Below are 13,397 nucleotides of genomic sequence, written 5' to 3'. Positions count from 1 at the left end.
TGTTATATTTCTGTAACTTCTTTTTGTAAATGAATATGCAACGTTGTTTTTTTTAACAAGTAGCCCAACCACAACCCGAATATTTGACAAAACTGTGCAGTTGATCCATGCTACATCCAAATAATGCATGTGGGTTGAAAGCGCGTCAAAAAAGAAAAAAAAAACCTCAGGTCATATTTATATGGATTTGTACAAAAACGTCGAAGGCTGTAAATATGTGTTTATATGCAGAACCACTATGATCATATTTGTATGAACGGAACGACTGCACTGTGGTGCTTCCAAACCCCATTTTTATATTCATGTAATTAGTCCACTTGTTGCCTTCCTGTCAATTGAATAAAGGTGTTAATTGCATGTTGTGTGTCTAGCCCCTTTATAAACAGTCAGTCGCCTTTTTTAAGATTCAGGAAGGACCGAACATATAATTAAATCACACCGTCTGCAGACATTAACTGTGTGATCTACGAAGTTCCACTTAAACTTTATTTCTAAATAGTACAGAAAACGTTTCAGGAAACAAAGAGGATACTTTTTCTTGTGACGAATCAGTTTGACCCATTTCAAAACTTAAAAAAAAAAATAAAATATTTAGATCACTCATCTTGAATCATGGCAACTTTAAAAAAACATATTGCATTGGAATCAGGGTTATTTATAAGTCTATACAACATAGCCTTAAATTATTATACTACTTAGTAGTTAATTGTAATAGGCCTGCGTGCAAATTTAGGTCTTAATAATTTATTGCTCACCTGAAAAAAATAACGTATTGCCATATCACTGGGATTCATTAAAAATGCATTCATTTAAACATTTTCTCATTAGATGAGTGGTAGAGATCTAGCCAGAGTCTCACTGGACACTAAAATATCATATGATACAACCAGTTTAGTAATCTGTTGGGACTTTGTTAACCTCATTATCTAACGATCAAAACTGTTATCTATCTCATTGACTAAAGGACGGTTAATGCTCCACTTTGTTCTCAGAAGTATAGGCAATATTAGTCACAGCTTGGTGAATGCACTCCCTCTGTTTTGGTGCCGTGATCTGCGTGCAAAGCGCTGCAGCGAGAGGCGACAGACAAGCAGACATGTTGGAGTCTCTCGGTTTTATTACGACTCCGTTGCCAGCTGATAACAAGAGGGAATTCAGCATGTTGCAGAGAGAGGGGAGGGTGTGTGTGTGGGGGAGAGAGAGGGGGGAGGAGGGGTGGAATAGGTCTGTTGCCGTGGGGGATCTCACGCACACGCACATCATGATGGATAAAAGCGCTGCCAAGAATTGAAGGTATAAGAAAACACAACCCCTTTGTTTTTTTTGTTTTTTTTTACTGTTTCACTTTAGACACAGGGTTTAATTCCATTTTATTTAACAAATAGTTCTCGTGAGAAAAAAAAAACAAGACTCCAGATAAGAAGGTTTTTTTTAATTCATCACGCAATGCGCATTTTACCCAACATTTAAGCAAATGTGCCACTTTGTGATAAAAATACACCTTTTCTTTATTTTTGGCAGTTTTGATCAAGTAAGACCAAAGGTGATAAAGCCTCATGGGAGTTACTTTCGCACACACGCAACCAGGGTAGGCTAATGAAGTGAAATGAATTAACTGAGAGATGCTAAATAAACACGACAATTACCTCCTTAATGACTGTTATGACAGGGACAATGAGACCGTCACAGCAAAAAAACAAGCTTTCTGTGTCTTTATTACTATACTGGACAAGCCACTGGGTTTGGCCACACACTCAGACACAAACACATACACACACAACACACACACACACACACACACACACACACACACACACACACACACACACACACACACACACACACACACACACACACACACACACACACACACACATACTCACCACCCATTATTAAATATGCTGCATAAAAACGTGACATGATGGAGAAACTGCTAATGGCGACCATATCCACATGGACCACCAAGGCGCCATTACGCATTGAAAGAAAATGTACCCGCGGCCTTAGCGGTTTTATTACCTTTTCTACCGCTTTTTTGTAAGTGGAATGGTATGCGCGCGGGACTGGAGGTGTTACTGTATGAAACTTTATTGCAACATCGTGTCATTACGATAATGTAGCCTATAAGAGCCTTAAAACTTTAGAGGTATAGCGAACATTTTATACCTAACATTTTAAAATGTTCCTCTGAAGCCATTAAGATTTTTTTAAATAGTTTTTTTCATTACACTGGATATTGTCACTTGTGTCAATGTTGGATTTATTTGCATCAAGAGAAAAATATGTTACATTAAGACGCATTAGTGCATTATCATCATCGCTATTAATTATCTAATAATAATATCTGCATACAGACTCATTCACATTAGAATCAAATGTCATTTTCACATTTTATACTTTTATAGTTTTGGTAGATATACCTATTTGAAGAGGGTTTTTAAATCTATTTAATTATAAAAAATATATATTTATACAGTTAAAGAAATTCTCAGGACGAATATTTCACTTTGATTAATCTGAGTAGATATTTTATTGGCACAGATAACAAATGTTGACTAAGCCTATATACATTTTAGGGATTTTAAGGCATCTTATGGGAGCATTGGGCCTATATAATGTATAATGCCACATATTTTTGACTTATTACATTTATTTTAAGACAATTCCAACTGATTGTCAGAATTTGGTCTGTTATTAAAAGACTTTCATAACATTTCCACATAATTTCACTCATCTGATCACATGACAGTATTATTTATTTACTGATTTTAGTATTTAAATAATGAGACATTTACCATAAAAGCTTTTTGACCAAAATAAATATATTTCTCTGTCAGGTTTTGACACCCCTGACATTTCATTTATTCCTAAAAGTATTTCTACCAAACTTCAAAAACATTCTTTCATCATTTTGTCACAAAAATCTGTTACAAGCCCTAATCTTGTTTCCTTAATGTTTTCCCTTTTGTTTATATCCCTGAACTCAACACCAGTTGTCTACAGTATCAGTCATCATGCCACTGCACTGCACTTCAACTTGCTGATGTGACAAAAGCAGAATGATTACTATTGCCTTTTAATATCAATGAAATCTCATCAACAGTCCATGTGATCTCCCCTCTGTGGCTCCCTCAGCATGTGTGGCCCTCGGCTGCTGTTGTCAGGGGAAACATTTGTGCTGAAGACAAACGTGTGCTCGTTGCGGGCTGCACTTGTGTGTGGGGGGCTGTCAGATATGTCCATATATGTCATCTCTAAACATTAACAAGTGTAAGTAGCCACAGAGGTGAACTGTTGAACTTGAATGTGATCCTGCGTGGTACAACATCACATCATCCTAAATAGAGCCCCAGCCCCTATAAGCTCTTCTTCTCTCTCCCCCCCCCCCCATCCAACAGTCAGCAGCATGGTGTCAGCACTTGTCTCTGGGGGGTGCAGCGATATGGGTTGAGATGGAGGTCGGGGGCTCGTCAGCGAGGCAAAATGCACCCATGGAAAGACTTCCAGCAGCTGTCCAACACATAGCCCGGGCCTGGGCCGAGCCTCGGCTGCATTAGGATCACTCACTGTCTCCATTTTGCTGTAAACTCAGATGAAATGAAGAGAGAAAGGCATCCTTGACAGCTGTGGACTGGAGAACCCTGGCTGACCTCAGGCCTGGGCTGAGCTGTGTGCTGATGCTTCACAGCCAGTCAATCTCATCACATCCTGATAATATGGCGATGGTTGCTCCAGCATAAGCTCACCTTGACCTAAATACTGAAAATGTGGCCTCCAGACATGGGCTTGAGCAAAACAAAACATGCATTAAAATGTAACACAATAAGAGAAAACAAATGATAAAGAGTTATAGCCAGTGTGTGTCATCACATCCTGATAAAAATGATAATGGTTGCTCGGGCATAAGCTCACCTTGACCTAAAATCTGAAAAAGTGGCCTTTGGAAACGCGTTTCAGCCAAAAAACAGGCAATATAATGTAACAGGATGAGAGAAAACAAATGATGAAGAGATATATGGCAGTGTGTTATTCCTGCATTGTCATGTTTTTGTGTTTGTGGTGTGCCTGGCTTGCAAATATGGTGTTTTGAAACCAACCTCAGTGTGTGTGTGTGTGTGTGTGTGTGTGTGTGTGTGTGTGTGTGTGTGTGTGTGTGTGTGTGTGTGTGTGTGTGTGTGTGTGTGTGTGTGTGTGTGTGTGTGTGTGTGTGTGTGTGTGTGTGTGTGTGTGTGTGTGTTTGTGTCCTCCAACATGCCTTTCTGCCTGCCAAACTGTATTCCATTTTAATCCCTCCAGAAGTGTGCATTATGCCCAAAGCCAAGTCAAACCTTCCTTCAGATGATGAAACCAAATCATGCATCCTTTCTCTCTAACAGGGAAGCTGCTCACAATTACCCGAGATGTCAGATCACTCAAGTTAATAACAATAATCACCCCAGAGATCTGCGTTGCCATTCGCTCATTCAAAGCATTAAAGGTATTTAATAACAAGCTATTTCACCCTCTTGTTGCTATCCTGCAATTAAAACCAATCAGACACCTCGTATCTGATCACCCGGGCCATCCACAGCATTGATACAGTCAGACTTGTCTTTATCATTACCCTTCAACCCTTCGTCCCCTCCTCTCATCTTGTCTGTTATACAAGAGGAGCCTTTTCACTTTCTCTTCAATCTGCCTGCATGATAATTGGTCCCACCATTTGAAAGGTCCTACTCTGTCTGTCCAACTCCACAAGCCATTATTCTAATCTGGAGATGTGAGATTGCCTATAATTTTCCCTGATGCCCCGTCACTTGGTTCTTCTTACCCAGGCCCGCATATGTTTAACAAGGCACATAATGATCAGGAATGAGGCAAGGGCACTGAGGGTGTATATATAAAGAAGGAGATGTTAATGTAACACAATGTGCGTCGTTACAGTATGTGAGAAAATCAGCTTGGAGGAGTGAAAACACAGGGCTCTGATCTGTCTTTGTTCTTCAGAGCAACACCACTGTAGGGTCTCCACCTCCTGGACAAGACTGCAGATCTCTGACTGAGGTAAGAAAGGACTATAAGCTATGTACCCTGCATGACTGACTGAGAGCTCTGGTAGCATGGTGACGATGGCACCTTTAAGCATGTTATTTATCAGTGCAGTCAAGCAGCTAATATGCACGAGGCTGTGTAATTAAACAGAAAATGTGAGCTCGGAAAATTGTGCAATCAATGCCACATTGATCTCAAATATATTCATATTTATTTATGGTTAAAAGAAGCTTTATCCTTCATGTATTATGATTGCAAGGAAGATGTGTTAAAAACCCCTTAAAAAGTTATTGGATGTCATTACCTTTTAAAATGACATCATACATAAATAGCTACACCAGTGATAGAAATATGATGTACACTCTTAATAATTGTAAGTTGCTTAACTCAGTTAAGAAAAAGCGTTTCATGAAAACTGCATGCATGATTGGTTGGTTATTTGTCTAATCCCCGCGTGTGACATCAGACAAATTGTATCTAATGTCTACCAGACAGCCAAGACAGCAGAGTGGTGAATGAAAAGGATAAAAGAAGTCGTTGGATGTGTCTTTAAAGCGCTACACAGTTTCATTAATCAGAGCTCAACCCCTCTGTTAATCAAGAGCATCAGGCCACATTGCGGCGAACTGTTTGCGAGGATATAAATAACTAATTTTCTGTGTTTAAACAGTATAAGCGCCAGAATGTGCAAATCAGTGCAAACGACTATATATCAGCCGCAGTTTATTGGAGGAATAGCACGGACATTTATCATTTTATTATGACAACGGCGAGTCTGCAGTTTGAGCTCACTTGAGAAGAAAGTGGAGGAAAATATCGTTAAAATGCTGGCTTGCACGTGCACTCTTCTCTTCTCAGTGCACGTGCATCTCTGGTAAGAAAGGGGGGCTGGGGGGCATAGCAGGAAGAGGGATTCTGTTTCAAATGCCGTTTTAATTTTGGTGTAAAATATAAACCTTGTTTTAAAGAAAGCACGAAACACTGACTTTTGGGGGGTTTCTCGTTTTTAAAAAAAAGTCACAATGTATTCTTTTTGTAACACTGACTTCCCTAATTTAAAGACACAAGTTGAAAGGCATGTATCACCGTAGCTGATTTATCCAGTGCGTAAAAAATAAACACTCAACACAACCACTATGCGTAAAGGTGTCGCGCCGTATCCCTTTGGTCCACCTATACTGAGTATTATGTTTTCCTTTATGGAGAGGGTATTCTGTCAACTCTAACTTATCCCACAATTCTGAAACTAAAGCTAAAATTCGATTAAATAACAAGAAAATGATTTTTTTCTAATCAAGCATCAATCCACGGTGCTTTGGCACAACTTGATTGTCTCTTTGACAGCCAAAATTCAAACAGATGTGGAGGTTTTTCATTTATCGCAGCGCACTGAGTGCTGATGGGCAAAAGACAGTTGATATCCCAGCTATGAATTATCACACATGCTGAGCTGTAGTTAATAAACCTTTATATATTTTATCATAATATTTTCTCTGCAAATCGGGAACGCTTTTACCAGCTTTTGTTCATTAAACTATTATGTCTCACAGTTGCATCCGGCTGCCATTAATTTAGACTTCTGTAGGCAGACAGTGTTTCTTCCACACAAAAGAAAGAATCAGCACGCAAGCCCTATTATTTGTATTTTAACCGATGAAGCAGCTATCTAAACAGTTAAGTGAAACAAGAACATCATAATGACGTCAATCCAACAGCTATTTATTTGCATAAAGCTTATAGCACGTGTTGGACCATGCAACTGAAGTAAACCCATGCACACACACATTTTTTTTTTTTAAAGCCTTTATCCAGAGTGCCTTGTTAAACTGCACACACTTTAAGTCCACATTTCAATGAGTTGTGGCCGTGCAACAGAAGTTGCGGTGACATTATAACAAATCTAAAAAAACAGAACATATTTGATGCCTGGTTGAATTTTGCGGATAGTCAAGAGAAAAAATTAAAACACACACGAAATACAATGAATATGAACAAGTTCTATTAAACACACGTTTCATTGGTGTCGGACGTGACAGTGAGGAGGCCTACAGGGCGAGTTCAGTGTTGCCTGAGTGCGCTCAAAGGCCGTGCACCTGGCCTGCATGACACGAAAAACAATCCACTCACATCATCTGATGCCTGGGCATCGCGTCCTGATGAGGATGGTGGTTTGGATACCAGTGACCAAAACTGTTCATGTAATTGTTTGGGTGCATTGGTGCTCCTTTGTTCGCCATGGAGACCTCCCAAAGCTGAGGCAATCCGGGCGAGCAGGGAGAGATGGAGTTGGTGCTGTGGAGATGTTCCCCCTCTGATCCGCTGGAATGCTTCATGATCTTTTTATACTTGGACCGCTTATTTTGAAACCATATTTTCACCTAAAAAGAGAGAAATGAGCTTAATTGTCATTGTGGTTAACAATCAACGGTTATATAAAGAAAATAATACTGTGATTGGCTTTTTATTAGCACGTTTCCCCAAATTTAACTCAATGGACAATTCAGAATTGGCCTGAAGTGAATATTTTAAACAATAAAAAGGGGTCAACTCCTCATAACTCGCATATTTTCTGTGTTTTTTTGGGTAAATCCCTGGCCTGCTATTGGAGCATTGTCAGCCCATTCAGGCAGCTGGTTGAGTGGCACTTGTACTCCATTAAAGCTGAGCTCTCTTATTGTTCGCTGTTTTATGAGTCCAATGGTGCATGAGTGTGACAGCAACAAGCCGAGACTAAGAGTATTGTTGTGAAATGAAAACAGCCAAAAGAGGGCTTGGATAATAAGTCCGCGCTGTGGTGGGTCACTGACATTTCTGCTGATTCAAACGGTTATTTTGAAACGAGAACAATGGTGTGAAGATTCATAAAAAAATATATCATCAAAGAGCCCAACTGACTCAAGCTGTAAACATCCGAGCAACAGCAAGGCGGCATAAAATGGGAGGTAATTGCTGAGATAACTCTTGAGGGATTAAGAAAAATGTGCAGGAGGGAGCTCAGATGCCAGAGTGGATTCTTTTGTTTATCTCATATTTTGAAACTATAAACAAAACCCAGGCGATTTGATCGTTTTTCGTGTGGGGGAAGATAAAGAACAAGAATATAAAGAAGATAAAGAACGTAAAGCCTTTATTTTTGTCCCATTTGAGGATGACACAGCGACACTTTCACCTGTTTGGCCTCCGAGATATGTTTAAAATATTAGCAGTTCAGCCATATTTCAGCCGCATTTTCCACACATTTAATTCAGATAATGCATGAAATAAATAAACAAAACTGATTTAATTAAGATATCGTGAATAATATACACTCATGCCTGATTCAGCTGTGATTTCACAGCCCTGTAATGGCTTTCTTCTTCTTGTTGTTCTTTTTAACCTTTGATAAAAAAAAATTCTTTAGCTGTGGTCATGCTTCTTTCACAGAGAACACTTCATGCACCAGGGTTGACTAAAGAAACATATCCACGAAATTAAGTCGAGTAAATAAGGCATGCATTAAAGGATTAAGTTACAAATCACAACAATTTGGGGTTTTCATTTGATCTACAGAACTGCTGTGATCCTTAATAATAGAGCAAATAACAGATTACCTTTTCAACTGTGTTGGGCCATTAACCAACAACACCCTTTATCTCATAGAATGTATGTTTTCACTCAGCTTTAGGATAAATTAATTCAATACATTTGAAGATAAAATATAAGCTTATAGACAATTATTCTAATGAGCCACTAAATAATAAATGTTGCAGGCATTTAGGCTCAATGCAATACTGAGGCTAATTAGCCTAAATCATAATTAATAATATAGTGCATATGGACTCCACGCATTCCCTGTATTCACTCAGGTCAGCTGGGTGAGTTGAAGGCCCACCTGAGTCTGAGTGAGGCCCAGTTTTGCCGCCAGGTCGGCGCGCTCCGGTAAGGCCAAGTATTGGGTCTGCTGGAAGCGCTGGTGCAGAGCCTGCAGCTGCAGACTGGAGTAGATGGTCCGAGGTTTTCGGATTTTCTTCACCTTGCCGTTTAGACGAATGTCTCTGCTGTCAATGATCGTGGACTTGTCACGGTCTGTGAGGTGTAACAGAGAGCAAAATGAGTTAAGAGGAGTTTTGATTTATAACTTTTCATCTTCAGGCTGCACGTAAAAAAGTCACAAATGCCACGTTTGAAGATGTTTTCAACACTTAGTTATCCTGTTAATAACACCATATGTTGATAACTGTTGATAACACCATATGTCCTCTTAAACAACAGGAGAACCCTGACGAAAGACTCAATTTTTCAGATGCAATACAAACAGGAAATATGATACTTGGATATTGCAACTCACAGGCCTTACACTATACTGTAAACACAAAAGATCCTGAACACAAAAACTAACGTAACTCATCCGTATTTTACTTTTATATCACGAAATCGTCATGGTTATAATTGTTTGTTTTTTTAATGATGGACTTTAGTCTATCTTAAATTAGGCGTTAATTCACATGGCATTGACAACAAGTCAGTCCTGATTATGCTTTTACGCAGCAGCACTGAATGCAAGAAGAATCATTTTCAAACAGCAGACCCACCAAGGATTTTCTATTTTCTGGAATTGTTTTTTTAATGTGCACTAACAATGAGGGTAAAATTTGGTTGTTGAGGTAGGCCCATGTCTACACGGGCCATAATTGGACTTACCCACAGAAAATTATGGTCAATAAAATTAATGGCACCATCTGCCTTCATTATATAACACGAGTGATATACTAGTGGTAGAATACTGGGCCTTGTTTGGACATTATGAGAGTGTGTCTATAACGTTCATGCCTTATACGTTCAATATAACATTTTATGCATTTGTATTTTTTGTTAACTTTTTAGAACATGAAGGATTTTTCTCGTCATGAAAGTGCGTAATTGCGCGTGAGCATGATGTAGAATCTGGATTTTACAGCCACAACGATTTAGACCAGCTTGATTTGACTTTCTCACATACCTGTCTGCTCTAATCTGCTGTGGGTCAGACTGCTGCTGTTGCTGTGATTGCTGTGCTGGTAGGCCATGTAAGCAGACTGGGGATGAGTGTTCACCGCGCCGGGGTAGGCGTAGCCCAAAGAGCGGCCATAGGACGCGCTGGCAGGAAAAGGACTTTCGTGCTGGGAATGGCCAGCAGCATGCAAGCCATGGACGGGATAAATGTGAGAGAGTCCGGGGGAGTGCTGCTGGTGTGCCGGATGTCCGTGGCCAAACTCTAGAAATGCCGATTTGGAGGGATCTGAGGCATTCAGACTGTCAGGTATGAAACCCACAGACATCATTAGCTAATACGCGAGTCCATAAACCCGTCGCTCTGAAGAGGGTTTCATGAGTTCTGTCGGACAGCGAGAAAAAGCTGGAGCCAATCCACATTTATGTCCAATGCATTGCTCGTGACAAAAAGTATCCCGCGGTTATAAGTTACAGTGTGCATGTTCACAACCGTTTTCGAGGCAAAAATCGAATAAAAGCGAAAGCGATCCTTCTTTACATCACTGGAGGAGCTGACATGGTTCTTCAAACACCTCCTGCCTGCAGAGCCTCAAACATACTGCCTTCCATCTGCGAGCTCTCTGATTGGTCTTCAGCAGCCAGCTGTCACCGGAGCTCCACCATTAACTTCATTACCATTTGATACTGGATGCAGCTCTTCAGCCAGCAGGAACCTCCTTCTATAGATTATGAAATAATAATCATTTTCTTACAGTTTGAAATGTCGTTCTAGTGTATCTCACAATGAAATTCATTCATTAATACCATCAAATAACAATGCGTAAAGAGTAGAATTAATATTACTATATTTCCTTCAGAAGATTTAATAACGTGGAATATTTGGCCATTGATTACAGAGAAATAGCTTTCTTTCACAATACAATCTTATTTTGTACCTATTAAAATTTAGCGTTTTAAAAAGCAAAGCTTAATAATTACCCCAAAACCTATGAATAAAAACAAAACCAATAGTCAAAATAGGAGAATCAAGGAAAAGTTAGACTTGTTAGCCTCATCTGGTGCTGACGAGATAAATAAAATGCGAAATGTTTTCATATTTTGGGCATTTTTTATGCTAAAAAATACCGTGACTTTTTTCCTGTTAATTAATGAATAGTTTTAACAGTGAAATAATTCGTTAAATTTAGCCTATTGAAAACTTATTATCAGCAGAATCGAATGGAGAACAGAGAGATTAATATTTAATTAATAAACAATGCACGGTAACACAGGCTAATTAAGAAGTAGTTTCTGAGACTGCAGTTACTTTAATAACTTCGGGATAATGACCTGGAATTTTGCTCCTTTAATTCTACAGCAATTCAGGGTTAGGGTTAGTTAATACATGTTTAATACAAGTTACAAAATTTCCTGCGGGAAAATCAAAGACAAAAAAATGATTTTTTTTCTACTGGTACAAGACGTTTACTTCACACCTTCACAAAAGCTTCATTGTGGCTGTTAATGAGGGGCCAGGCTGACTCAGGCCTGTTTTTTGAAGGACAAACTGCACATTTTACTGCACATTTAATACTTCAATCTATTAATGACCCAAGCTTCCTTATTACACTTTCTGCAGTTTCCAAGAATGGTTTCGTTAGCTGGCGATTTTATATACATTTAATAATATACAGTAATTTAAATGATTGTACATCAAACACTTATTAAAGCAAACAAAAAAAACAAATGTAGTTTCAATGCAAAGCTATTGTAGTTATTAATGTAATCTGTATGACTGCTCTAAAATATGAATGAGTTCATCATTAACTTGTCACTAGATGACAAAATTTGGCTCCAAAAGTATGTTTGATTGCATTTTTTATATTAAATAAACATACTCAGCTTAGATGTCACTCATAGTATTTCTAACTAAACGTCAGGTTCCAAGAAGTAAAGAAGAGAAATGAGAGGAAAACACAAACCTGCCAAAAGAGGGCGGGATCGTAGTGCAGACTGCAGAGTCAGCAAAACTCACAAGGTGCATGTGGATACAGTGTGGGGAGTGGGGAGAGAAAATGGTGACCACAGGCTCAAAGAGCAACCCTGTGTATTGACTCGCTCTCCACAGGTGGAGGCAAACATACTTGGTTGGGGGGGTTGGGCGAGGAAAGTGTGAACATCCTGCTTCTGAGTCTATATTTTAAAAATTTGGAAAGTGTGTATTTTTCCATCCGATCTGATGGAGTCGCCATGTGCAGCATCAGCTAAATCACATGTAAGCTACAGTCAAATTATAAACAGTGTGTTTGGTGGGTTGAGCGTGGTGCTGAGCTGCTGTCCAACCCCGTCATTTTGGTCATGTCCTACCCTGCCTGCAACTACTGGGAATCCGGCAGCACTAGAAGGCCTGCTGGAGGCTGGACCGCTTCCCGATCCCCACAGGCCTCAGCCAAGCAGCCAGCCAGAACAAAGCCACAAATTATTATCATAGTAAAATTTCAGTCACAATAAAACAAAAGAGCTGCTGAGAGGCCAGTTTCATATTGTTAGGACAAGTTTCTGACTTCACACATGAGGCCTTGCAGCTGTAAATCCTCTCTTGGAAACTATATCACTAGAGAATGCAATACTGTGGCTATATCTGCTATAGGAATTTATTGGTGTTGGATTCTGGTGGCAATTATGTATTTGCAGGGACTGTGAGAGATTGCTTTTGCTGCAGTAAGAGCAGGTGTTGTATTTTTAGAGCTCGGCCTTTTTGAGTGGAAAAACAACCTTTGTGGCACATTTTTTGACACATGAATGGGATCAAGGAGGCCAAAAGAAGAAAAAACTAAACAAAACCCAAGGCTTTGCAGACACGCACTACACACTCTCTTGTGAGGCACTTCACAAGCTGAATGCAGAGGATTTGAGCCTTTGGATGTGAATATCTGTCAAAACCGTGCAGAGCCAAGGTGTGGGCATGTATAAGGTGTATGACACAGAGAGAAAGCAAGGGGAGGAGGCTCTTTCAGGCTTGTAATTATGTCTGTATTACGGGTGCAGAACAAAGGCAAGCCCTGCAGTCATATAGGGCAGGGATGGATCCTCGCCGTGACTCTTTTAATACACGCAAAGGGATGATGTTTAAAACAGTCACACTCCTGAATGAAGCCCAGACTCACTGGCGTCTAACTCTGCTGCAACAGTGCACATGGGCAAATGTCTGCAGAGGTGTGTTTGACATAGATGTGTATGTTCTCGCACACACACATGCACATGCACACACACGCATACCAGTTGAGTTTGTCCATCACGCAGCTCTGATGCAGAGTGACAGCATTCTTTGTGTACAAACCAAGAGCGCATTCTCAGGCAACTGCTGCAGCTGTGATCTTCCCTACTGGCACGTCATGTTTTACAAGTAACCTTCT

At 39.7% G+C, this 13,397-nt stretch overlaps 1 protein-coding gene across 1 annotated transcript; it reads right to left on the bottom strand.

The window, feature by feature from the left end:
• Positions 1–7,154: 7,154 nt before the first annotated feature.
• On the bottom strand, positions 7,155–10,331 carry dlx4b (distal-less homeobox 4b). Its single transcript, XM_062442808.1, has 3 exons — positions 10,010–10,331; positions 8,903–9,096; positions 7,155–7,409 (listed from the first exon to the last, which is right to left on the bottom strand). Exons 1-3 carry the CDS (start codon positions 10,329–10,331, stop codon positions 7,155–7,157), a joined length of 771 nt encoding a protein of 256 aa, XP_062298792.1.
• Between the last annotated feature and the right edge of the window lie 3,066 nt (positions 10,332–13,397).

Source organism: Scomber scombrus, chromosome 21 (assembly GCF_963691925.1).
Source record: "Scomber scombrus chromosome 21, fScoSco1.1, whole genome shotgun sequence".
In the NCBI taxonomy this organism is placed as follows: Eukaryota; Metazoa; Chordata; class Actinopteri; order Scombriformes; family Scombridae; genus Scomber; species Scomber scombrus.
Note: the sequence above shows the minus strand (reverse complement) of the source record. Positions and strands in the feature narration are given on the sequence as shown.

Excerpts from the sequence above, each read along its gene's own strand:
- dlx4b (XM_062442808.1), bottom strand. The coding sequence starts at position 10,331 with ATGATGTCTGTGGGTTTCATACCTGACAGTCTGAATGCCTCAGATCCC. Across the intron at positions 9,097-10,009 it reads CAGCAGATTAGAGCAGACAG|ACCGTGACAAGTCCACGATC; the intron begins GTATGTGAGAAA and ends TACACCTCACAG. Across the intron at positions 7,410-8,902 it reads TGGGCCTCACTCAGACTCAG|GTGAAAATATGGTTTCAAAA; the intron begins GTGGGCCTTCAA and ends CTCTCTTTTTAG.